Consider the following 27,093-nt stretch of genomic DNA (forward strand, 5'->3'; position numbering starts at 1 on the left):
GGTGCAATCACAGGTCACTGCAGCCTCCACCTCCTGGGCTCAAGCAATCCTTCTGCTTCAGCATCCTGAGTAGCTGGGACGACAGGCACATGCTATCATGCTCAGCTAATTTTTAATTTTTAATTTTTTTCTTTTTTTTGTAGAAACTGGGTCTCATCATGTTGCCCAGGCTGGTCTCGAACTCTTGAGCTCGAGAGATACTCTTGTCTTGGCCTCCCAAAGTTGTAGGGATTACAGGCATGAACCACCATGCTCGGCCAGTATATATGTATTTTATGTATTTTATCAGAATTATTCCTAAGTAGCTCCTAGTTGTTTCTTTTTTAGATGGTAGGTCTTGCTGTGTTGCCTAGGTTGGAGTGCAGTGGTGTGATCTTGGCTCACTGTAATCTCTGCCTCCTAGGTTCAAGTGATTCTCCTACCTCAGCCTCCAGAGTAGCTGAGATTACAGGCACACACCACCATGCCCAGCTAATTTTTGTATTTTTGGTAGAGATGAGGTTTCACCATGTTGTCCAGGCTGATCTCGAACTCCTGGCCTCAAGTAATCCACCTGCCTTGGCCTTCCAAAAGTCCTGGTATTACAGGTGTGAGCCACCGCGCCCGGCCAATGCTATTGATTTTTAGCTTTTAATTTCTGATTGTTCATTACTAGTATAGCAAAATACAGTTGACCCTTGAACATCATGGATTTGAACTGTGTGGATCCACTTATACATGGGTTTTTTTCAATAAATATATTGGAAAATACTTTGGAGATTTGTGATAGTTTGGAAAAACTCACAGATGAACTGCGTAGCCTAGAAATATTGAAAACGTTAAGAAAAGGTTGCATATGCCATGAGTGCATAAAGGATTATACATGTATTTAGGTTGGTACAAAAGCAATTGTGGTTTTTAACTTTAAAAGTAATAGCAAGGCCGGGCACGGTGGCTCACACCCGTAATCCCAGCACTTTGGGAGGCCGAGGCAGGCAGATCATGAGGTCAAGAGATCAAGACCATTATGGCCAACGTGGTGAAACCCTGTCTCTACTAAAAGTACAAAAATTAGCTGAGTGTGGTGGCACGCACCTGTAGTCCCAGCTGCTTGGGAAGCTGAGGCAGGAAAATCACTTGAACCCGGGAGGCAGAGGTTGCAGTGAACTGAGATCGTGCCAGCCTGGTGACAGAGCGAGACATCACCTAAAAAAAAAAAAAAAAAAAAGTAGTAGCAAAAACTGTAGTTACTTAAATTACTTATAGCAAAAACCACAATTACTTTTGCACCAACCTAAATAGATACTAGCTTATTTATGTGTTAATCAACTGTTAATATTATTGGTAAGGTTTCTGCTCAATGGTAGCTATGTTTTCGGGGGTAGTCAAAAGTTATACATGGATTTTCAACTGTATGGGGGTTGTCACTCCTAACCTGTGTTTTGCTCAAGGGCCAACTGTACAGTGGAGTTTTTGTATTAGTAAACTGTTCTGAAACTCCGCTGAACTCACTTATTTCTAGTAGGTTTCCGTATACATACATTTTCTGCATAAATCATCGTGTTGTTTGCAAATGAAGACAGATTTTCTTCTTCCTTTCCCGCTTGGGTGCCTTTTATTTCTGTTTTCTTGCCTTCTTTTGCTGCCTAGAACCACCAGTACAATGTCGAATAGGAGTGTCAAGAGCAGACATTCTTGTCTTGTTCCCAACATTAGGGGAAGGCATTCCGTCTTGCATCATTAAATATGATATTACCAGTTGGATTTTTTGTGGATACTTTTTATCAAGTTGAGCAAGTTTTCCTTTTATTTCTAGTTTGCTGAGTTTCTAATTTGCTGAGTTTTTTTTTTTTTTTTTTTTTTTTAATCAGAAATGGATGTTGAAGTTTGTCTAATTCTGTTGCATCTATTGGAAGGATCATATGGTTTTTCTTTTTAGTCTGCTCGTAGAATGAATTACATTGATTGATGGTAGGATATCTAAACATCCTTTTGTTCCTTGGACAAGCCCTACTTGGACATAAAGAGGGTCCCCGACTTATGATAGTCTGACGTATGCTGTTTTGACTTTAAGATGATGGGAAAGTGATACACATTCAATACAAAGTGCCTTCCTCTTGTGATACTGGGAGGCGGCAGCAAGCCACAGCTCCCGATCAGTCACACAGTTTTGACTTTCAATATTTTCAACTTACCATACATTCATGGGTTGTAACCCCATCGTAAGTTGAGGAGGATTTGTTTTGTATTATCCTTATTTATTGTTGGCTTTGCTTTTCTAAAATTTTGTTTAGAAAATTTTTCATTTATGTTACTTAAAGATATTAGTCTGTGGCTTTTCTTATTCTGTACATGGTGTCAAGATAACACTTAACTCATAGATGAGTTTGGGAATATTTCCTTTTGTTGAATTTTTTGGAATAGTTTTTGTAGAAATGGTATTCTTTCTTTCTTAAATGTGTGGTAGAATTTACCAGTGAATCCGTCTGGACCTGATATTTTCTTTGTGGAAAAGTTTTTAACTATAAATTTAGTTTCTTTAAATAGAGCTAGTCAGGTCAGTTTTTTTTTTTTTTTTTTTTTTTTTTTTTTTTTTTTTTAAATAAGCTTGGTGGTAGTTCTTCATAGTATTTCCTTGTTTTCCTTCTAATGTCTGTAGAATTTATAGTGATGTCACCTCTTTTATCCATGGTTTGGGTAAGTTTTGTTTTCTCCTTTATCTGATCATTTTGGCTAGAGGTTTATCAGTTTCACTGGTTTTTTTAAAATAACTGCTTTTCATTTGACTGATTTCTCTATTTTTCTATTTAGTTTCTTTTCATATCTCTGTTATTGTGCTACTTCTGGTTATTTTGGGTTTAATTTGCTCTTCTTTTTGTAGTTTCTTAAGGTGGATGCCAAAACCATTAATTAAACATTTTTTATGTCTTTTAATATAAGAATTTATTGTTGTAAACTTGCCTGAAAGTATTACTTTAGCAGTATCCCACAATTTCTGGTATGTTGTGTGTTTTTCTAATTCTGTTTAAAATACTTTCTAATTTCTCTTGATTTTTTTTTTTTCTTTAGACCCATGGGTTATTTAGAGAGATGATTCAGGGATATTTCAAAGATCTTGTTTTTTACTTCTAATTTAGTTTTTTTGTGGTCAGAGAGCATACTTTTTATTATTTGAATCCTCTTAAATTTATGGCCCAGAATATGGCTTACTCTGGTGGGTTAGTACTCTGATTTTGTAGAATTCTATTGTTAATAGTGTGTTCAGTAAGTACCAATTAGGTCAATTGGTTGATAGGATTGTTCATATGTTATTGATTTCCTGGCTACTTTTTCTCTCAATTATTGAGAGAGGGGTATGGAAATCTCCAACATAATTGTATATTTTTTCTTTCAGTTCTATTTTTACTTCATGTATTCTTAAACTGTTATTCAATTTTTAAATATTTATAATGGTTATGTCTTCTTGATGAATTGACTATTTTATTATTAAGAAATGACCTTCTTTATTCTGGTAATATTTTTTGCTTTGTAATCCCATTTGTCTGATATTAATAGAGCCATTTCAACTTTCCTTTGACTATTGTCAGAAAGAATAGTTGTCGCTCGATACTTACAGGGCATTGGTTCTAGGACTACCTCTGGATGCCAAAATCTGGATGCTCAAGTCCCTTATAAAAAATGGCATAGTATTTGCATATAACCTTTATACACATCCTCCTGTATACTTTAAATCTTCTCTGAATTACTTATAATATCTACTACAGTGTAAATGCTATGTAAATAGTTGTTATGCTGTATTGTTTGGGGAATCATGACAAGAAAAAAAGCTGTACCTGTTCAGTGTAGATGCAGCCTTGATAGACCTAACTACATTCTATCATCTGCAGTTGATTGGATCCATAGATGCAGAACCCATGGATATGGAAAGTCTGTGTCTTCTTCCATCCTTTTATTTTTAGTCTGTTTGTGTGTGTTCATTTGTTTGTTTTTGATTTTTAGGACAGAGTCTCGCTCAGGTTGGAGTGCAGTGGCATGATCTCGGCTCACTGTAACCTCTGCCTCCCGGGTTCAAGAGATTCTCCTGCCTCAACCTCTTGAGTAGCTGGGATTACAGGTGCCCGCAACCATGCCGAGCTGATTTTTGTAATTTTAGTAGAGAAGGGTTTTCACCATGTTGGCCGGGCTGGTCTCGAACTCCGAACCTCAGGGAATCCATCCGCCTCAGCCTCCCAAAGTGCTGGGATTACAGATGTGAGCCTCCATGTCCGGCCTGTTTGTCTCTTTTTATTTAAAGTTTGTTCCTAGTTAGTTTTGCTTTTATTTTATTTTATTTTTACCTAAGGTGATAATCTCTGCTTTCAACTGGGGTATTTGGACTATTTGTGTTAGTGATGCGGTTAGGTTTAGTCTGTCCCCTTGCCATTCGTTTTCTGTTTGTCTCATTTGTTCTTTATTCCCTTTTTTGTTTTCTTTGGCCATTTTGCCAATTTATTATGTTTTATGATTCCATCTCACTGCCTTTATTGGCTTATAACTCTTTGTTTTGTTATTTTTGTGGTTGCTTTAAAGTTTATAATATTTTAACTTTTAGCAGTCTACCATCACATGATTTATTAATTACAGCATAAGAAACTTACAATTGTATACATCTGTTTCTTCCTTCTTGGCCTTTATGATGTTGTTGCTGTACATTTTACTTTTTCTTGTGTTATAAACTCCATTTTACATTTTATTTACACAGTTCTCTTTCAAAGCAATTTGAACAATAAAAATATCTGATCTGTTTATTCATGTAGTAACTATTTCCTTTGCTTTTCATTCATTTATGCAGTCAATATTTCTTTGTGTTTTATATTTCTGCCTAAATAATTCCTTTTGGCTGGGTGTGGCTCATACCTGTAATCCTAGCACTTTGGAAGCTGAGGTGGGAGGATCACTTGAGGCCAGGAGTTTGAGACCAGACTGCACAACATAATGAGACCCCATTTCTACTGAAAAAAAGAAAAAAAAAACTTAACTGGGTGTGGTGGCACATACCTGTAGTCCTACTTATTTGGGAGGCTGAGGCAGGAGCATCACTTGAGCCCAGGAGTTTGAGACTGCAGTGAACTATGATGACATCACTGCACTGCAGCCTAGGTGACAGAGTGAGACACTGTGTGTGAAAAAGTAAATAAAAGAATTTTAAAAAAGCATTTCTTATAGCGCTGGTATGTTGGTGATGAATTCTTTCAGTTTTTATACTTCTGAAAGACTCTTTTTTTTTTGCCTCAGTTTTAAAAAATGTATTTTCACCGCATGGAGAGTTCTAGGTTGATAGTTTTGCTTTGTTTCCTTCAGAACTTTGAAGATGTTGTTCTAGTGTCTTCTCTCATGTTGTCTCCGACAAGAAGTCTGCCATCAACTCTCTTCCTTTGTTTGAAATAGGTCTTCTCTGTCTACTTTTTTTTTCTTTTCATCACTAGTTGTAAGAAATTTGATTTTGATGTGAATTTGAGTTTTCTTCATGTTTCCTGTGCCTGCAGTATGTTGAGCTTGCATCTGTAGTTTTACAGTTAAATTGGTAAAAAAAAAAAAAAAAAAAACCAAAACAAAACAAAAAACCTAGGTGATCCTTTTTCAAATACATTTTATGGCTTCTTCTCTTCTTCCTTCTGGGACATCAATTCCACATGTATTAAGGAGTTCCACTCTTGAGGGAGCCTGCAGCTCATTGGTGATTTTCTTCAAAATTTTTGGATTCTTTTCCTTTCTATTTCATTTGGATAGTAGCTATTTTCTTGTGCGGTGTATGTCCCATCATTAATTCTATCCAGTATAGTTTCCATCTCAGACACTCTAGTTTTCATCTTGAGAAGTTCAATTTGAATCTTGTTTCCCCTTGTTGAGGTAACTGCCTAGAAGTTCAAAATTGGAATGACCCAGTTTGCTCCTTTTTTTTCTTTTCTGTATTACTTGTTTGTATTTTCTTTGTGCATTGATGGTGTTACATATTATTCAAGTGTATGTTTTACTCTAATCTGCATGGGTCAATTTTTGAGGAGCACGTAGGAAGATGTGTGTGCCTCGTGTGTGCTGGTGTTGTGTGTGACTCCCTGGTGTTGGACATGCAGGTGGCCCCTGTGAAGTAGGAGCATGTGAGATGCGTGTCCCTCAGATGTGCTCACGTTATATCTGGCTGTATGGCAGCAATGGAGCATGTCTTTTAAATGCCTTGGTCTCCATAGGGGCATTATATGCAGGAAAGAGTTGCCTTTCTTTCTAATGGTTTATAGTGAGTCGTGGCTGCCAGATGTCCATGCATACTGAAGCCCCCCACTGGTAGCCAGGCTGGGTCATGTTTAGACTCTAGGCTCCAGGTTGTATAATTGATGGCTGCAAGGGCCTGTTTCTGAGTCTCTGGTGTTGGAGATGCAGGTGGCCCCCATGAAGTAGGACCACATGGGATGTGTGTACCACAGGTATACTTGTATGTCTGAGGCCCTTGTGTTGGTGATGCAAGTGGCCCCTGTGAAGGGCAGGCTTGGAAAATTACACACAGCTGCAGTCCAAACCTATCTTTCTCTATGAAGGCCTCTGTGGGAAGTTAAACAAACACAGAACATGTTTGCCTTAGTCTTGATAGTAGCTGATGGTTTATTTATCTCCTTAGCCATGGTTGATAGTCACAGATGTGAACAATATTTTTGACCTTTTCCCCATTTATTGGATACTTGTTAGATTTACATTTGCTTTAATACCCATGTATATTTGGGAGACTGGCCACACCCCTTTGTATTAATGAGAAACACCTGCCGAAGCCCAGTCTCACTCTACCTTCACCTGCAGAGGGACAGGGCCCCTTCTCCGGATGTCAGTTTTCTTAACGGGAACATGAACTGGTTGAACTAAGCACACAGTTCCTTCATCCATTTCCAGAAGACTGTGGGGCAGCATGGAGGGGTTCACTGTGTGCCATCTGCAGAGATAAGACAATCCCAGCTTGGCCGGTTATCAGCTGGGCCGCCTGGGGCTCATCCTGCTCCCATTCCTTAGGTGGATGGGAACACAGCCCCTTAGTTGTGGTCATAACTCCAGGAACCCTTCTGGGAACGTTTTTTCCCAATGAGAGCACCTCACATTGTTGTAAGTTCTCAGCCCCACAGTGACTGTTTCCTGGCGCATGCCAGACGCGCATTCAGATTTCAGATGGTACAAGCAGGTCCCTGATGGGGATCAGTACAAGAGTAGACTGGTCAGTGTGGTGAGGTTAGACAACCCCCATGAGACATTCCCATTCCCTGGACTGGGCTTGAGGCTACCTGGATCTCAGTAATCCTGTGGGATATGCTGAGGCAGTTGATGGCCTCTGAAAGCCTGTGCTGACCCCAAACATGGACACATCAGTAGACATTCTGATCCATGGGGACCCAACACAGGAGTATTTGAGCAATGATTTCATGAGTGTTTAAGTTAGGATCACTTGCATTCATATAATTTGCTTTAAGGGAATATAGGACAAGTGTCATGCCGGGTTTAAGAATCCTCCTACAGGCTGACACAGCTCTGGGCCTCCTGGTCACAGATGACGAGGCAAACATGCATGGCTTTACGGTGCAGTTGTTACTCAACTGAGCCTAGGTGTGATTGCCCAGCACAGTAAAGCCAAACTATCTACATGGAGGGAGAAATATCTACAGCAGGAAAAAGAAGGGCCTTCATTTGCAGGGTGCCAAGGAAGGAGAATTGAGCAGCTCCCGCTTAAGACAGAACCTCTCCAATGGCTTGCAAGCAAGGTTTTTGAAGGCGGGGGTAAATTTCAGGAAAGCAGAAGTTACAGACAAAATCGTAAATCAATACGTGGTAATTATACACTGGTTTGGCCTAAAAAGATAGGATATCTTGAATAAGGATATCTTAAATAGGACTCCTAGGTAGAATCAAAGATTTTCTGATTTTTAATTGGTTAAAGAAGAGAAGTTTTGTTTAAAATGTCAGAGTCCACAGAAAAGAATGTCAGCTCTGGCTTGTGGGTGTGACTTCCTCCAGGCCCTTAAGGAAGAAATTTAGGACAAAGATTGGCAGTCAGAGTTCAGTCCTCAGTTCTCCATTATTTGAGGTTGCCAGCATATCCATTTGGGGTCTAGATTTCTAAAAAACAACTCAGGGACATATGTTAAGATGTTATCTTTATTTTCTATAGGGAACCAAACATCCTGTGACTTTAACTTCCTTGGCTATTGTTTTAAGCTACTGTTAACCTTCTTGCTTATCAAGTTGCTCATTTACCTCTCAGGGCTAGCTGGGAGCCTGGAATTTCCCTTGAAGGAACTCAGGATTTTCCTTTATTTCCATGCTTGTGGGGTCCTGCAGACCCCTAAGAGCGGTCCCTCCTCTATCTCACAATCTGACCATTTCGTTCAACCTTTAATTGCCAAAAGATGACATTATTATGTCTTGTGTTAGTGAGGTCATTATTTTTCATTTATTTTGTGTCTACTCTGGATATTTCCAAAAGGGACTTATGGAAGCCGACCCAGGAGACAGAGCTGTCCCTGTAAAGTCTCAGGCTCATGGAGCTGTGTATTCACTTCCATACTTCCTGAGCCCCTCCCAGCCTTTGCTCTCCTTGTGGATCCTTTCACTGGGCTTGCTTCCGAGGCCAGGAATCACCAGGCAGCTGCAAGGACTACGCCCACGTCGTCCTTACTTCTCATGTCTTGGTTTCTGTGACTATAAAATGTGAAAAGGACACTGGAGAGTCTGTACATCCTTTGCTGCTCCCACACCCCAGTTCTGTGAGCTGCTAAAAAACTGGCCACACAGGAGGCCTGAAGTGAATTCTCACCCGTAATGTAGCTCCAGCAATTGTTAATGTCTGGTTAGTCTTGTTTGGTCTCTACCCTCTGCCTTCCCTCAAATCCTAGATGTCATCTCACTTCCTCCATAAATCCTTTAACTCTGTCATCTGAGAACATTTCACCTGGCACCACCACGATATCATTATCATACCCAACCAAACTGATGAAAGTTACATCATCTCTAATCCCAGTCTGGGCTCGGCTCACCCTTGTGTCTCAAAAATGTCTTTTCATCCTGGCTGATTTGTTCGAACCAGGATACAAATGAGATGGGCATATGTCTTGATTGTCTTGCCGGATTTTAATATTTGGAGGTGACTGAACAATGACACAGACAGGCCGTGTCGTTGACGGAAGTTTATTACTCACAGCCTGTAGACCAGAGGGCATACACGCCATGCCAAACAGGGCCACACAGTGAGCACCCAGGTCATCAGCAGGCAGAAGGAGGAAGGGGACAGTGTGGCCTTGAGCCTTCATTGTGGTTTCAGGGGAAGGAAGGGGTGGGGCAGGTTAAGCAGCTTATCAGGTTTAGGATTAGATAGTTTGAATAATGTGCATGGGCTCTGGGCTATAGGAGTGGGCCCTGGTTGGTACCTGGCCAGTGGGTGATTTAGGGCAGGTAGGTGAGAGTTAGATTAGACAAAGGGTGGTTAGGGCATGGACTGGGGATGGGTTGGTTTGCAAGTGAAAGTATTTACTGTTTCTAGGAATTAGCTAGTCTTGGGATTTCCCTTTTAATCTTTAACAGTGCCACTCCCGTTTTGGCCCCCCATCCTCTGTGACATTTTTTTATGTGCTCCTCCTGCCCTCTCCTCGGCTTCTGTGAACTGGTAGATCTTCAGGAGACTTAGTAGTTTCTTGGATCTGCTTTTGTTGTTGTTGCTGTTGTTTTAATAACCCTTTCCTGGGTGGCTGTGCACTTCTCATTGCTTCTCTCTAGCAGGTAGGTGCTGGCTGCTTTTCTTCTTGCCAGGTTGAGATTGATGGTGGAGTGGTTATCCGTGTGACCTGTCCATCAATGGTCTCCCATCCACATTGCACCCAATGGTTTTATAGCAGCTGCCTTGCAAGCATGGCTGACATTTTATGTTGCATTTACTTTGCAAGATGGAGGTTTTTAATTCCCTAATTTCTTCAGCATTATTAGCTCATGATTTTTTCTAAAAAAGAATACTTATTCAGCTACTGGGTTATTCTCAAAAATAGTAAATGTTTGATTACTTTTACGTATCAGTTTTCAAAATAATAATCAGCACCCCGTTATGAAGTCATGGATTTTACAAAATTTGATGTGTTTTGATCGATTGCCATCTTTTTTTATTTTTGGTGTTAACTTTCCTGTTTTGGCAAGTGGGAGCCTGTTCAGGTTACTTTCTGTTTTCTGTCTTTTTTTTTTTTTTTTTAAGGTCAGTCATCTCTGAGCAGCATCTTCACACTAAGCATTTTTCTAGAAGTCCTGGTTTCTTTCAGTGGGAAATGGTTTTTCAGCCCTATAATCTGTGTTGTAATTGGTCCGAGGCTTTTTAGGGCACTGAGATAGGATTTTTTTTTAGGAAAATAAAAATAAATTATGAGTTTATATTGATATTTCCAATTCACTTCACTCCTTGGATTTTTATATTTGTATCTTTTTGGTGATGCTGAAAATTCTAATGACAGTAATATTATTTGTTTCATCCTTCTATATATAGTAGGCTCAAAATAACATTGCCAATATTATTTTCAACAATAAGTCTGCTGAATGCAATTGGAGATTTCTTTGTGGTTATTTTTGTCCTTGCATTATATTCTGCCAGACATACAGTCAAATATGTGTTCTCTCATCGCTTGGAATAATTCTTCTCTCTGTGATCATGCTGGTAACAGGTTTATTTCATTTTGGTTTTGATCTTTTAGGTATCACTGTTTTTAAGTTTTCTTTTTAGGCACGTAAAGTAATTGCATGGTTCGTTCTACAGTAAAAAACTGAAGTCGAGGTACATGGAGAAACCCCTCCCCTGCCCACTGTTCGTCCTGTGTGTATAGTTAGACGTTTGTGTTGGGTTTCCCTTTGCCCCTCCATGGTTCCTTTTTGTTCCTTTTTGATGCTGGTAGTGCATTCACTGTGAAACTGTTCCTGGAGAGCGCTTCCCAACAGGGCATGCTGATTCTTCAGTCCTCCCCTGAGGCGGGGAGGCTTCCGGGGACCTGATTTGATCCTGTTGATGGACAGGTGTCTGCAGAGTTCTTATGTTTCAGCTCTTCTGCCCTATTTCTGTAGCAGGAAGCTTCCTCTAGAGTTTTCTAAAATTTCTTATTTCGTTTTTCCACTGAGAGCCAAACACTCCAGTCTTACAGAGTTAATTGGACTTGGCCGGTTTGGGTTTTGGATGCGGTCACTTTCAGGCAAAAACTGGATTGATTCAGGCTTCTCATCCTCTCCTTCTCCCAGGTACCTGTTTTCTCAGAATTGGGGTGCAGTGTGTGAGTCCATGCGTCGTCCTCTGGCCTCTCTGGACTCTACTGTTTTAGAACTGGCCCTAGAGCAGCCTGGACATGTCAGAGCTCTGGAATTGGCAGTGGATCTTCCTGAGCCACCGACTCTCTGCTTTCTTTTAGACGTTACCTCTGTGCCCTTTTGGGATGGGTCCTGGGGCTGGGCAGGGTCAAAATGTACTGGCCTATGTGAGTTCTTGTTGTTCTAGACCCTTCCCTGTGGCTACCTGCTCAGACCCTTAAGACCATGATGGGCCCAGACTGTCTGTGAGCTGGCTGCAGCCCTTTAGGCCACACCTGGAGTGAATCAGGAAATTTTCCTATCTGAATTCTCCTGTAGCCACTCTGTTGTACTGAGAAGCTTCTGTTGTCACATCACCTGCCTGCAGTCCTGTCCCTTTCAAGCCTGGGAGGGAGGGGGCAACTCTTGTCCCTTAGGGCTGAACATGCTTCTGAGCCCCTGCCAACCCTCCATCTCATCTTCTTTCTTCTTTTGGAGAAGACACAACACTTCCTGTGGTGCTTATTGCAGTGGACTCTAGGTGCTGACTTTGCATATTTATACAAAAGAGTCTAAAATCAGAAACACTAAAACCAATTAGAAATACCTTTTTTGATCTCTTAAGCTTGCTAACAAAAGCCAGGGCCTCTGAGATTAAAGACAAAATAAAGCAGTGTATTCAACATTTGTCCTAAACTGTCTCCACTAGTGCCAGCGTGATGCAGGTGGGTGGGAAAGGGACACCATGAGGGCCCAGGAGGGTCCTCAGCTTTGCATCTCAGAACAGTTTCCAGAGACTCATGTGTGATGCTGGGTGAGCTGGAATTGTGCACACGTGTGTGTATAGTATATGTTGTCCAGGTTCCAGGAGAGGATTGCTGTTCTAAAGACAACTGTTCTGGACAATTTCTTCAGAATACACAAGCCCTCATGTGCTTGTAAGGCCTTCCACATGACTGTGTGCATGTGGATAGTCTGTGCTAGATGGCTTTGCCCTTGGTCCTCATGCAGAGATAGGTTCTCCCCACTCACAGCTCGCCCACACCATGCAGTGACGGTCACACTTGAGGCTCCGTGGGTGTCTCTTTGGCCTTCATTCCCATGTGCTGTTTATGCCTCCTTTTACATAGGACTCCTGTAGGGATGGTAATTGATGATTCCACCCCAGCCAGCCCCACAGCAATGTCCTTTTCTGCGGTGGCCATGCCAAGTCTTGGTGTCAAATAGGATAGTTGGGTTGACAGGGTGGGCTGTTTGGAGCAGCTGTACTGACAGGCCCCTCCTTTGCCTTTTACCCTGGAGCCCTGCTACCATCAGATCTGACTGGCCTGTTCACTCATGCACACTCATCCCTTTAGCAGCCTTGTCCTGCAACCTGTCCCACTCCAGGAATAGGCTTGTTCTGGACTCACAGAGATGACCAGGAGGCCCTGGTACCCATCAGACCCTGGAAAGATGCTGGAAACACAGCTCAGAGCTGAGGTGGGGGCAGGGACACTGGCAGTTGCCCACAATCCCTGAGTCCACTCCTGCGCATGAGATGCAGGGATGATCAGGGACCCGCATCAAAGTCCTCTCGATGCAAGAGCACAGGTCCTTACAGTTGGGGATTGGCAACCCTTCCAAAACCATGTGCAAGAAGAGTTCCAACAGCCAGTGGGCATTGTGGCTCTTGTGGGCTCCCAGAGGGGTCTTGAGCCCTCCTTTGGGACCTCTGAGAAGAAATCCTGATGTGTCAGGGCCATCGTCACAGGTTGTGAGTGCTCACGGGGTTTCTCATCTCAGGGAGGGGGTGGGAAGCGGCAGGGCTGGGCGGAGGAAGCCTGAGTGTGAGGGGTGGCCGCTTCTCCTTCCTGGCAGGCCTCATGCATTCAGGCCTGCTTCTGACCGTTGGGGACATTTGGGGGATGTTTGGAAGCAGGCCTGAATGCACGGGGCATGCCAGGGCAGTGCCAGTGGGGACAGAGCAGTGTCCTAGGAGGGAGCCCAGAGCTGACTGTGGGCCTGGAGGCTCTGGTGAGGATGGCTTGAGAAGACTGGCCGGTCGCATCCCTAGTGAGGGGCCCTGTCTTCAGTTTTGCAGGACAGAGACTGGCGCTGGCAGCGCACCCTGGGGTCCAGTGAATGGTCATTCAGGCTGGGCCCTGGGGGGCTGGCACTGGAACCAGGCAGCAACCCTGTGTCCGGGTCACTTTTGTGGCTTCTTGGCTGCACCTTCTCTGGGACAGGACACAGTCCCTTCTGTGAGCGCTGACTGTGGTCCCAGGCCCTGTCATTGCTGCAGTGACAGTAGCCATGGTACCAGCCACTGCACGGAGACCCTTGCCCAGATCATCACTGGTCCCCACAGCTAGCCTCCAAGCAGGCACATCCTGACCCCTTTGAAACATTTGGACGCCTGGGAAACAGCAGTTGTTGGGCCAAGAAGCCTGCCCTTGGGTGGAGTGGACCTACCTACCCAGCTCTGAACTCGTGCTCCCAGGCCCCTGACACAGGCTCATGTCAGCTGCAGCTCAGCCTGCCAGGGGATGAGGGCAGGTGGGAAGACCCCCTTCTGCAGATGAGGCCAGGGTTCTAAGGGCTAAGTAGTTATCACAGTCATGCAGAGATGGAGGAGACACTAAGCGGCCAGACCCTGGACGTCTTTGGACTATCACCAGCTTCTCTGTGACCAGCTTCCTGTCAGCAGGAGGAGCCTGTTGGGCCCTGACGGAGCAGACTTGGCCCCTGGGCTTTACAAGGCTGGCCTCAGTGTCCATCTTACAGACTGAAGTCTCTGATCACCTCCTCCCCTTATCTCCTGTCCACAGTCTTGGAGTGCTGAGGGAGGCTCAGCGGTGGAAGGAGCTGGGCACAGAGCCAACTGTATGCCCAACAGTGCCCCCGTCTCTGATGCTGGGCAGTGGCCAGGATCATCTCTCAAGGTCCCTGCAACTCCGGGCCTGAGGGCAGCTCAGGACAGCAGCAGGGTCATCAGCTGTCTACTCAGCTCTGGGAAGATACTTCCGTGGACAGGCCATTCAGCTGCTGGCCAATCCCTGCTCAGCCTGGGAACTGGGGCTCCCAGCGGTCGGTGTGGCCTGGCCCTGCCCTGACTCACTCTGTGTTGGCCCTGGTTCCTCTTCTTTAAGAATGTGGGGCACAGGTGAGCACAGGGATCATGAGAGCTGGTAACTCTCATCCCAAATGCACTTGTGTTAACTCAGCATTCGAGAGGACCTGCGGCCCCAGTCATTTGTAAGAAACCAAAAGATCACATTAAATATAAGCCACCGATGTGTTCTCAGAGTGGCTGGAGGAGTTCTGTGACCTCATAAAACCATCTCAGGGGACTTGTGAGGTCCTTCCTCATCCAGCATTGTGCTTGTGTGAGGCTGGTTCCTTCCCGGGCATCTGCAGAGAGAGCACAGCATGAAGGCTGGATGCAGAAGTGGGTCACAGAATCCACTGTCTGCCCTCGAGACGGCGGCGCCACAGAGGCTCGCAGAAGTGAACTGCAATTCTGTGCTTCTCACTCATTGTCTTTTGTTTGGGGAAATGTCATAATTTTTCATAAAATGTTACTTGTGTTAACCTGCAGTGGATTCACTATTATTTTAAATGCATTTGTACACGAAAAAATTCTTATTGTTAAATGTCAGTAGCTATAACCCACCTACACAAAAGGTTTTTGTTTTTAGTGAGTCCTCAGTGATTTCAAGACATAAAGGGGTCCTGAAATGGAAATGTTTTAAAGCTGCTGTTTTAATGTTGTCCCTGAAATAAACACAACAGTCATGATGATAATCCTAGTTGACACTGATTGATCCAAGTAAGACAATACAGGGTCTTAGAGTTAACTCTCTCCACCTTCCACGTGCCCTGCAAGGCTGGTGCTGCTGTTCCTATTCATACCACTGTACAGATGAGCAGATGGACATTCAGCTTTGGCTAGTGTCTTCTGCCTCCGGGGAGTGTGCCCTATGGGTGGGGAGGTCAGAAGCCCCAGGGACACCCAGATGGGTGAGAGGTCCACCCTTCCTGGGGAGAAGCAGCTGCTGGGGGGAATCTAGCACGTTCTGGAGGGCTGTCCGTGATGGTCTGCATGGCGGTTAAGGGAGGTGCTGTGGGAATAAAGGGAGTTAGGGAAGATGCCCCTTGGAGGTGGCATTCCAGCTGGACCTTGAAGGATCATCCTGTAGAGTTGGCTCAGTGAAGCAGACAGGAGGGATGGACCCCCCAAGGGGAAAGAGGCCATATGTGAGGTATGGGGAAAGGGAGAAGGAGATTGATGTGAGCCTGGTCCCAGCCCTCAAGACTGTGGTGACCACACAAGGGTTTGGCCTGGGTGGGAAGGTGTTGGCCGAGGTGCAGTGTGTCTTGTCAGTGCTCTGTGGCCACCAGTGTCTAGAGGTGGTGGAGCCAGCAGAGGTGCTCACAGCTACTGCAGTGCTGTCTTCTTACCGTGTGCCTTCCCCTTCCCTGAAGGAGAACCACTGTCGTCGCATCAAGATTCTCGGGGACTGCTACTACTGCGTGTCAGGACTCACCCAGCCCAAGACTGACCATGCCCACTGCTGCGTGGAGATGGGGCTCGACATGATTGATACCATCACGTAAGTACACCGTGGGGCTGAGAGGAGTGACCTGGGGCGTCTACACATCGAAATCCTGGAAGCTGAGCCACCTGCCCCGTGTGGGCTCCCCTCTCAGGGCCTCGCTTTGTCCTGGTGGGTCTGAGGCTGTAGAGAATGATGCCAGCGTTAGGAGGATGCCGGGTTCAGGAAAGCGTGAAAGGATGCTTCCATGATTCCCCGCCTTTACATTTCATGTGTGACTGTATTTCTTTGTCCACAGGAATTCTGCGTATTGTCAGGTATGCATGAGTCATGCAAAAATAAATTCATTTTTAGCTTAACCAGATAAAACATTCAGAAAGGTTTGACCCCAATCTAGCTGAATTCTCTATTAAACGGAAGTAAATGTGTATGTTTCTCTTCACTCAGCAAGGTGACTGGGTCTCGGGTGCTCTCTGTGTGGGGAGACAGGCTTGGGATCCGGGCAGGTGAGTCTTCATGGGATGAATATTACACCTGTGAGGACAGGCCTGCCCATTTCTTGGTCAGTCTTATGTTGTCATTGTCCTTATCAGAGACTGGGATGAAGACATAGATGTTTTTGTCAAGTTAGGGAAGGTGTGGAGCTGGAAGGCTGAGCTAATGTATGGAGTGTAGATCCAAACAGACATCTCCAAATGTGGAGAAGTGGGTATGCTCCAACGAGATGGGGCCAACAGGGATGGGGCATAGCTTCATACCTGGAGTGGGAAAGTAGTAGCATAAGAATCGTGTAGGGAGATGATGGGTAGCTGCGGGTGAAAGGATGCACAGGCAAACACCCAGCCAGCGAGGCTGAGAGATGGGGCGAGACTGCTGGCTCCCTGTGCCGCATCGCTGCCTCGTGGGCTGCCCCGTGGACTGCCCCGTGCGGTGCTCCTGCAGACAGTGTGACTGGAAAGAGGCTGTTGGGAGGAGGCCAGCACCTTGAGCATTGCGCCCACTTCTGGCATCTGCATGTCAGGGACGTGTGAGCAAAGCCGAGCCCTCCGGGGCAGCGGTTCTCCGATATGGCTTCGTGTCAGAGTCGCCTGTGAGAACCAAAGTCCCTGATGAACCAAAGAGCCCGAGGTGGCTGGTCTGGAGTGTGGTCTAGGACTGAGAGTAGAAAAGCCCCCTCAGCTGACCTCAGCACACAGCCTAACAGAGAGCCATTGCCCCGGAGAAAAGCAGCCTGGCTGGAGGAGATGCTGGGCAGAAGCAGGAAGGAAGGAAGGATGCCTGGCTTGGAGAAGACTTAGAGGTGATGACCATCACTTGTTCTCTGAAAGGATGGGACATTATCACAGCACATCATATATATTGTATGTTGCATCTTAGATGACATCATACATCACCTTACATCATGTATCACTTGTAGATCATATGTCGTATCATGTCATATGTTACATGCCATGTTGTGTTTCATGTAATATAACATATCACATATCACATCATCTACCATATAACGTCACATGTTGTATCAAATATCACACATCGTATAATTGTCTTTCATATTTCATCATAGATCACATCATCATATCACATTGTCATAAATCACATTATGTCACATCACATATCATATCATATGCTATTTGTATATATATATAGATCATATATCATATCACATCTGGTTTTGTGTGATCTCCTTGGGCGAAAATGAGGCTCTGTAGGTAGATGCACTAAGGAGACAGATGTCAGTCCATTTGCTTAGTAAATATTTGGGAAGCCCCCATTCAGTGCTGAGCACAGACACAAGCAGAGTTGAATGATGTGAGCTGACCTGGCTGACCAGGTGGCTTGAGGAGTTGAACCGGATGGCCTTGTGCCCTTGAAGGTTGGTGACCCTGCCTGTGCCGACCGGGGTCCTCCTGAGAGGGGTCTGGTGCTCCTTGCTCCTTGTTGGCCCCTGGTCTCCTCACTTGGCTGCGAATGCTCCTGTGCTCAGTGACACCCCATCTCCTGCTTGAGGTTCTGGGCCTTAAAGGCTGCTGTCCTTCCTTCTACTCCTGTTTCTGCCTTGCTCGATGTGCATGTTGATGGGTTATAAGCTGTTTCTGCGGGCACGCCTCTTCCTGGCTGCTGCCCAGGAAGCCCGGCGTCTGCCCTCTGGTTCTGCACCTGGCCTGGAGCTGCCTGGAGCTGCAAACTCACCTGGTTTACTCCACTTTCTGGTTCACTTGCTCCATGAACCTGTGTCCTCTTGGCCGGCTCTCCTGGCATTCCAGCTGCTGGCTCTCAGTCTGTGAGATTCTCCAGGCTTTGGTGCCCCCAGCTCCACATCTCTGGCCCTGCTACCTGAAACTGGTCTACTGTAGTGCCAGGGGCATCTTCCTGGGCCTCCTGTAGCTGCTCTCTGCTTGGGCTCCTGATTACCAGAGTGTTCCCAGGGCCTCAGGAAGCTCTACACACCGGAGTTCCTGTCACTCAGCTTCTTGGCTCTGGACCAGAAGAAAAGCCACCAAAGACTGAGTGCGGAAGATGCCTCCCAGCCAAACAAACCCTTCTTCCTCCTCAGACTGTCACAGACCCTGGGACCCACCAGTGTGTGCTCTGCATGGCCGGCCTTCTACTGGGACCATCTAGGCATCTGGGGCATCCCTTGGCAGCCACATTGGGCTGTGTGTGTCCCTGCCTTGCACATGCAGGATAGAATATGTTTATCAACAGGGGGAGTTTGCCCAGGCAGAGGAGGACACTTTATATAATGTCTTTCTCTTCTTCCTACCTTGGAATGGAGTGTTTTATTTGAAACTTTGGAAACACAAAGTTTCAGGTGAACAGGTAAAGTGACAAGAGCTAACCTTTCCCCTCAGGGCCCATGCTGGGCCTCACAGTTGTGCACACTGGTTCTGTTTGCTCCCTGCCACTCCTCAGTAGTGAGGTCTGCACTCTCAACTGCATTTTTTTCCTGTCTTGAGTCTGATTCTGTTCCAGAAAGCCCTTTCCATCTCCAAGGGAGCGGGCTATGCCCCAAGACACTAATTTCAGCGGTTACCCACTGACTTCCTCTTTTGATAGAGCCCTGGGTGGCAGGCTCAGTGCCTGAGTGACCAGGAAGGAGAGGGGCCTGCAGGTCAGATATGTCCCTTTCCAAGGCCCACAGAGAAGTCTGTTCCAGGCTTGGGGAATTCTGAGCGGGCAGAGGAAATCCTAAGGCACCTAAGGGACGTGTATTGCATTAGTCTGTTGTCACATTGCTATAAAGAACTACCTAAGACTGGGTAATTTAGGAAGAAAAGAGGTTTAATTGACTCATAGTTCTACAGGCTGTACAGGAGGCATGGCTGGGGAGGCCTCAGGAAACTTACAATCATGGTGGAAGGCAAAGGGGAGGCAAGCATGTCTTCTTATGGCTGCAGGAGAGAGAGAGCAAAGGGGAAAGAGCTACACACTTTCAAACAACAAGATCTTGTGAGAATTCACTCACTATCATGAGAACAGCAAGGGGGAAATCCGCCCCCATGATCCAATCACCGCCCACCAGGTCCTTCCCCCAACATTGGGAATTACAACTGGACATGAGATTTGGATGGGGACGTACAGCCAAATCATATCAGGATGGTTTGGCTGGTTGGAAGATTCTTGAAGCATCTGATGCAGACTCCGTGGTTCCAGAGGCTTTTCTGATAGAGGGTGAGGGTTGGGGCTCCATTGTCAGCCTCTTTTCAGGCCAATGCTTTGCTGGTAGCACAAGTAAGAAATTGCTGCAGGTGCAGGCAAGCATGCAGCCAGAGCTGGGTCTTGATTTCTGAGGTTGGAGGAAGTCTTTCCCTTGTTGAACAAGTGGGAAAGATCTTGTTTTATCACTTTGAAGAATGTTTATTCCTATGGGAAAAATGGATAGATATATCTTCCTTTTCTGATCTCTAAACCTAGGCCTCCTCCGCTTAGCATCTAGTCCTTTTTCATGCAGATCAGTCGTTTGGGAAGAGTCTGGGACCCATTTTGTCAAATGCCTATGGGCCTAGTGAGGCTCCAGTGTGAATCCAGGTGGGGCTGAGAGAGGCCCTCTGAAGTGCAGGCTTTGTAAAGACAAGGTGAAGAATGCTGGACTTGAAAGTGGGATCCCAGGGCCAGTACCTTCCTCAGCTACCCAGCTTAGCCAGCCTGGGCCCGCTGGGAGCCGAAGCATCCAGAGGCCAGAGCAGTGGGCTGGGGCATCTCCAAGGCTCTGGGCTCCTGCAGCTGGCCCTGGGCAGTCTGGCCCTGCCCCCAGCTTACTTGGCCTGACCTCCATCACTAGATCAGATCCCCCTCTCTCTCAAACTTGGGCTTTATTTAGGAGTGTGGTATACTATTTTAAGGAAGTGCCCATTAATTTTTATTGGTATGATTCTTAGTGAATACTTTAAAAGTGATATACATTCCCTGTTTGGGCCAGGTGGTTCCTGTCTATAGGAGAGATGAAGATGGGATGAGAAATATCCTAACTGTCCAGCGAGTTTGGTGACTTTGCTGGTCTTGCTCCTGAAGAGCTGTGTGACCCTGGACATGTCCCTTTTGTCTTGGAGCTTCAGTTTTCCCCCTCTGTAAATTGGCCTTTTCCACCTCATGACATCCTGTCTCTGAGCCCACAGAGCATTGGAAAGATGAGGGTGGCAGGACCAGTCTCCCAGCTGCTGCAGCCAGGCTGACAAGACCAGGCCCTGTGTCCTGAGGTTTGGGACCAGTCCTTGACCTTGAATTTCCAATGGGATTTCTGCAGGACTCCCTGCAATGCCCAGGCTGCAGGGACACAGGCAGTACATCAGTCCCTGTGTCAATCTCTGACCTTCCATGCGATGAGAGGCTCAGTCTGAGGCTTCCCAATGCTCCCTCTCTGTATTACATACATGGAAGTCATGTGTGACACTCTTGGGGCAGAAAGAAGGGGGCGTTTTCTCCTGCTGGTGAAGTCAGATGAGGCCTGAACCCCTCCCTGTGGCCTGCCTTGGGGGATACTCAGGTTTGAGTCCCTCTCCCCCACTGAGATATTGCTCTGTGTGAGGTCTGTGCTCACCCACCTTCTTCTGCTTATATCCCTCTCCTCTGACACACACCACCAGCTCTGCTCCTCTCCCAGAGATGCCCTGAGTATTAGGTCACCCTAGCAAGTTGCTCCTAGCCAGCCAGTTCTGGCCTACCAAAATGGCCTTTCGTATGGTTTCAGCCACCTCATCCCCAGCTGCTGTGTTTCATGAGTGGGCTGAGGGGCGTCTGATTTCAGGAACCTGCCAGATTCCTGGCTCCCATACTTCAGGCGATGCTTCAGGTTCCTCGAGTCCTTAATTTTCTTTGCAGTAAAATGGAGAAATAGTGTTTGCATCTCTGAGTTGTTTTGTTAATTTAATGAGATCTCAGATTAAATGGGCCTGCATAGACTGGGTTCTAGCAGCCGCTGCAAGTATTGTTTCATCAACTCCCAGAAAGAGGGAGCCGGTGGCCGATTCTGTAGGATTCTGTCTGAAGCCACATGGTTCTGTGTACCCATAGGAATGTGGATTTGTCTGTCCACTTCATGAGGGAAGCCTTGTCCATCACAGGTGATAGGCAAACCGTGAATCAGATTTTGAACAGGAACCTCATTATTCCACATGACCACCAAGTGTGCAAGCCACCATTTTTGCTAAATAGACTCAGTTGAGATGCCTTGCTGGCAGTGTGTATTTTTGGTTTACTACATTGAATTAAATTAGAAGTAAATGGCATGTGCTTTTCCTCCCTGACCCACTTTTGAGCTGCTAGGTTCAGCTTGTGTGTGCTGCAGTCATCAGTAGAACTCGATTGTCCCCCAGCCTGCATCCCTGGAGGTCGTGTGAGAAGGGATGCCTGCTAACCTTATTTGCCTTGCACTTGGGCTGTCCCCAACAGTACCTTACTTTTTAACAAGGGGGCTTGTGTGTGAGCCATGGAGCATGCTTCAGTTTCTCAGCACGGAGAAACTTGGAGGATTACTTCCTCTAATTATTGGATTCTAGTTTTCAGAGCCAGACCTGTTGGTACATTTAGGGATGGATTTTCTGTGGGAGAGGTGATGCCTGTGTGCATACTTCTACACCCACCACACATGGTTTTCCCTAAAATTTTAGGGGACATGGAACTTCTGAATCTTTATATTCTAGATTGAGAAGCTCATTTTTACAGATGGGAAAACTGAGTCTTAGGTGGGGAAGGGAGGAGCCCAAGTTGAGGGGATGAGCTTGAACCACCTGAGGCTGAAACCATTTGCCCCACCCTTCCCACCACACAAGGATGGGGGCTTGGAGGCTGCTGCAGGCGTGTGTGTTGTTGTTATTTCTAGAAATTCTGCCTAGGTGATGGTAAATCAGCCTCTATAGTGTCCTCTCTCCTCTTTTTTGCCCCTGTTGTATGCACAGCTATAGCTGCAGTGCTTGAAATAATGGCTGACGCTCAATAGACGTTCATTGAACAAATGAATGAATGTGTGCTCACCTGTCCTTTCGCTTTCGAGCTTCAGTGCAGCCGTGACTAGGTTTCAGCTCTGCCAGAATTTACTCATGCCAAGGGGCCAACAGTGGCCCCCTCTGCCCAAGATGGGCCACTTCCTCTTTTCCTTCCTGTTGGGGTCCAGCTCAGAGGACCAAGGTCATGGCTGTAGGCGGTGGGCAAATGTCAGACTTTTCCTCTGCCTAAAAAACACGTGTGATAAATAAGAACCTGAGAGCACAAATAAAGAAAAAAACATAGTACAAATAAAGCCAAGAAAGTCCGTGGAAATTCTGTTCCTTGGAAATGAAGTTAAAGGTTCTGTTGGATTTAGACAAAGCCAACTTGGGCATCCCAGGAATGGTGAGACCAGGAGGAGTTACTATGAGAGCAGTTCTGGATGCATCATTCTTTTAGAAGTAACTGTTCAGTTAACTGCAGATTTGGTGTTACCAAGAATTGAGATATTTGAGGCAGAACCTACTGGGAAAGATGGAAGATGGAGAGTATTGGTAGAACGTGGTGGCGTGGATTTGGTTGGAGGCTGGCCGAGGTGCCACTTGCTGGGAGCCTAAAGCTTTGGTGAGCTCAAGGGGATCTGGGGATGAAGGTGGGCATGGGTCCCAGAGGTCTCCTTGCCATTTACCGTTTCATGGCTTCAGAGGTACAAACACTTAACCAGTGCACAAAAACATTATTAGTATGTTTTGTTATTTACATTTTCCCATACTCATTTCCTTTTGTGAATTTTGAAAAATAAATTTTTATTTCAGCGTTTGGTTTCAGTGCTCAAAGAAGATTGGCAAACAACTGAAAAAAAGTTAAATAAAAAAGTATATTCAAAATATATAAAACTACATAGGTATTAAAGATATATCAGTAGTCTAACTTCCACGTACTGTAAATCGGTGGCATGCATACTTCTGAGTTTACTGAGGTTTCTGAACTCAGAAATCTGCGCTGGGACTTGTGTGATTCTGTGGTCTGGGCAGCCATCTGCCTTGGAGTGGCTGCCAGGGCCTCCAAGTGCTGTGGTTTTCAAGGACAGGCCCTTGTAAGGATGAAGTGGGTAGTGACGGGCGGCTGGCAAGGGTTTCAGTGGAGGCCGGGGAAGCAGTGGGGTTGTGCTGAGCAGGTGCTTCCTGAGCCTTGGCTGGAGCTCCAGGAGGAAGGCCCCAGTGGGAAGTCGGAGTGGAGGTAAACCACATGCAGTCTTCTCGGGTGGGTGGCACAGCCATGCCTTGCACGTACCGTGTTGTTATTGACAAATGTGATACACAGAGGCCTCCAGAATGGGACTCCAGGCTGAGCTGGTTTGCTGTCACCACATGATGGCCCGCCCCTCAGTCCTTCTTGGAACTTTTGTTAGTATTTCCATCCCGGATGGAATAGAAAGAGGAGGTTGGCCTCTTAAGCCTTAAGATGCACTGGGTTAGAGTTTAAATGATTTCAGAGCTTGTCAAAGTGAATTTAGCTGGAACTGGGTTTACACACGAGGAAACTGAGGCATAGAGATGGGCATCTAGATTCGGCCAGGCTGTCCTGGGGTTTCCCAGAAGCCTTCAGTTCTCTCACCACCTGCTCTGTCTCTGTTCCCTTCCCTAATGCCCCTTGCCGCACTCTGTTGTCCCCACCCCGGCTCCTGGTGAATGCCCCTCATGTCACCAGGCCGTCATGTCTGGATGTGGCGTCCAGGCCTTGACGATAAGTTTGTATTGAGGCCTAAGGTCGACTGTGCGTCAGGAAGCGGTGGGAAGCCTGATGCCTGGGCTGCAGATTCTGTGGATGTTTCCAGCGGATTGTTATCTGCATCTGGCTGGCAAGCAGGCATGGGTCCCTGCGAGGGAGCAGTGGCCTCACAGAGCCCTATGTTAATCTGAACTGTCATGATGCCACACTCCACGGTAATGACCAGGTCCACCTGGGATTTGGGGACTGCCCTGGGCAGGGAAGGCCCTCTAGGAGGCCATGAAGGGAACTCATGGGTCTGGTGTGGACATGGTGTGAGCTGGCTGGGAGCTTGGGCCAGAGCCACCCCTCCTGCCTAAGGCCCTCAGCTGACAGGTGGGCAGGAAGGCACTGTGTCCACTGACTATGCCAGGAGACCTCCACGCTCAGGCCACATGCAGCAAGGACAAGGCCCCAGCTTCCATGGTGCTCACAGCCTAGTGATGCAGAGCAAGGTGGCGCCTGGGTGGATACAAGGTGGGCCCCAGCCCCACGCTCTGTGTCTGTGTTGCAGATCCGTGGCTGAAGCCACCGAGGTGGACCTGAACATGCGTGTGGGTCTGCACACGGGCAGGGTCCTCTGTGGTGTCCTGGGCTTGCGCAAGTGGCAGTATGACGTGTGGTCCAATGATGTGACCTTGGCCAATGTCATGGAAGCCGCTGGCCTGCCAGGGTAAGTCGGGGATGGGGTGGGGAGGGGAGGGAGGTGGGTGGGTGGCTGTGCACCCCTGGGCTAAATCCGTGCTTCAGGTCCTGGGCTGTGCTCTTGAGGGCACTTGTGTGAGTGAAGCCTGCCTGTCCCAGCCACACCTGCCAACCAGTCTCCCTGTGGTGGGCGTTCCACCCAGCCTGGCTGCCACTCTGTGCTGGGCCCAGCTGAGCCTGGCGCACATCTACAAAAAGCTGTCATGGGACCAGAAGGCTAGAGCAGATGCGTGTGGGGACCTCTGCCCATGGTATGGTGCTGTCCTCATGGCTTATTGTCACTGCATCACTTCTCTTTTTGCTGTCTTTGGTTTCATTTTCTCAAATATGCAAATGGAAAGTGCTGGGACTTTAGAGCTCCTTCTCCACCCCCAAGCTCCACACAGCCATCTAGGAGCTCATGGACATCTGGGTCACAGATGATGCCTTCTTTGAGCTCTCTGAGAAGTGCTGCGGGCTGTTGACGGCTGTGCTCCATGGCAGGCTCAGCCTTATCTTGAGGAAGATTTCCATGCACCCCTCTGCCACCCCCGGGTCCTGTAATCTCCCTTTTGTATGATCTCGCAGTGGCTACCATAGCAGGCAGCTTCTCCAGAACGCTGGCTGCCCCTCAGCAGGCAACTTTTGCAGAACACTGGCCGCCCCACAGTGTGCCCTGGGCTCAGCATAAAGTAGCGGCTTCAGTGAGAACTGGCGTTTTCCTCTCCCTGTTGGCTCCTGAGGCCGGGCTATGCAGCTGCTATCTCCATTGCTGATGAGGCATCAGCTGAACACAGGAATGCACAGACACTTGCCTTTCTGGAGACTGTGGTGCCTGGAAGTTTCCAGACAACCTCGGTGACCTTTGTTTTTCAGGGCCAGGCTGATGGGGGTGACGGTGTCCCCAGGTGCTTCCAGGGCCCCTCCGGAGGGGCAGGAAGCAGCAAGGTTGAGGCTTTCCATGAGCGCCCTGCTTGCCCCAGGCCAATGGGAGCTGCTGATGGGGGCACCCAGAGAGCATCCCAGCAGGGACTGGGCCTGGGGATCCAAGCACTCTGAGTTGATGGCAGGAATCGGTCCCTGTAGATGGGGCAGCCCAGGGACGAGCTGAGGCTGGAGTCAGAGAACCTGCCTATGCTGCCCTCTGGCCCCTTTGCAACCTCTCCTCTTCCTGGCCTGGCAGTCCCTCCCTGTCCCTCCCTTTCCCACTCCCCTGCTCCTCTGGGGATCCTGGTGGAGCCACTACTGGGAAAGGCCTCATGACCTCTCGAGCCCTGTCCTCACCCTCTCAGGATCCCAGTGAGCATGGCAGCTCTGCCTTCAACCGCCTCCCATCTGAGCCAGGCTCCCTGCTTTCGTCCTCAGCCAGCCTTAGAGTTTAATTATGAATCCCAAGCTTTTCCCCCGCGAGGAGTTCAGAAGGTTGTGCGGTGAAGTGAAGAATTGGGTTTGCAGGGAATGGTTTCGGAAGCTGAGGAGTTTGCTTCTCGCCCCATAAACCTGCGAGCTCAGGCGTTCCCTGCTAAGGAGCAGAGACTGTGGGTATTCGAGTTTTCTGCTGAGACAATGCCAACTGTGGGGGAATTTCCTGCCCTCACCAGAAGATTGGTTGGGGAGGCGTGAACGCCTGGGCTCCACAGCCTGTTTCTCACCACCCTGCTTCCCACCCCACCTCGTGTGTGAACACCGTGGCCACCCCTGACTTCTTGCTACCCAGTGGGGTCTGCCCACTCCTTGTGCTGACCAGACCAGACCGTGGTTTGGGAGGGACTCCCATGTCTCCTCTCCTCTTTCTCTTCTTCAAATCATTGCCACTTTTTCCTCAACTTCCCTTATAAGTCCTGACATATTCTTTCTCCTTGCTTCCTCTGCTCTCCCTCTGGCCCTGTGTCCCCCACCTCAGTCATCCCTGCTGTCCTGCTGGGCATGGTTCCTGATGGCCCTGCTGTATCTCTGCCTGGGCCCTCCCTCCTGGCATGGATGGACTTGCATGGGAGCGTGAATACTCCCTGTGGAGCCCGCCCTGGTGCAGGGAAGCCTCTGCCTGCGCCCCTTCCCCTCTGGCGAGGCCCTGCAGAGTCTGAACAGTGGCTCTCCACTCATCCGGCCTCTGCCTCCTTCTTTTGTAGGAAGGTTCATATCACAAAGACGACCCTAGCGTGCTTGAATGGGGACTACGAGGTAGAACCAGGTTACGGACATGAGAGGAACAGTTTCTTGAAAACTCATAACATTGAAACCTTTTTTATTGTGCCATCCCATCGCCGAAAGGTAGGCACCAGAACCCCCCCTTACTTGGTTGATCCTCAGCTGCTGGGCCTGTGCAGAGCTTTACAGATGTGACTCCTCCTGCTTCCTCTCCAAGCACTGCTTCTCCGGG

The 27,093-nt window shown here is 47.2% G+C and overlaps 1 protein-coding gene across 5 annotated transcripts in view; it reads left to right on the forward strand.

Moving 5' to 3' along the window:
- ADCY1 (adenylate cyclase 1) overlaps positions 1-27,093 on the forward strand; it is a 148,741-nt gene that overhangs the window by 62,737 nt on the left and 58,911 nt on the right. For all 5 annotated transcript variants that reach the window (XR_007724071.1, XR_007724072.1, XM_050783368.1 and 2 more), the window contains exons 5-7: positions 15,766-15,893; positions 24,544-24,702; positions 26,843-26,984. Coding sequence is in view for 3 of the 5 variants with exons in the window: in XM_050783368.1 (XP_050639325.1) it covers positions 15,766-15,893; positions 24,544-24,702; positions 26,843-26,984 (429 nt within the window). In the remaining 2 variants the exon portion in view is untranslated. The remainder of the gene's footprint in view (positions 1-15,765; positions 15,894-24,543; positions 24,703-26,842; positions 26,985-27,093) is intronic.

Source organism: Macaca thibetana, chromosome 3 (genome assembly GCF_024542745.1).
Source record: "Macaca thibetana thibetana isolate TM-01 chromosome 3, ASM2454274v1, whole genome shotgun sequence".
Lineage (NCBI taxonomy): Eukaryota > Metazoa > Chordata > Mammalia > Primates > Cercopithecidae > Macaca > Macaca thibetana.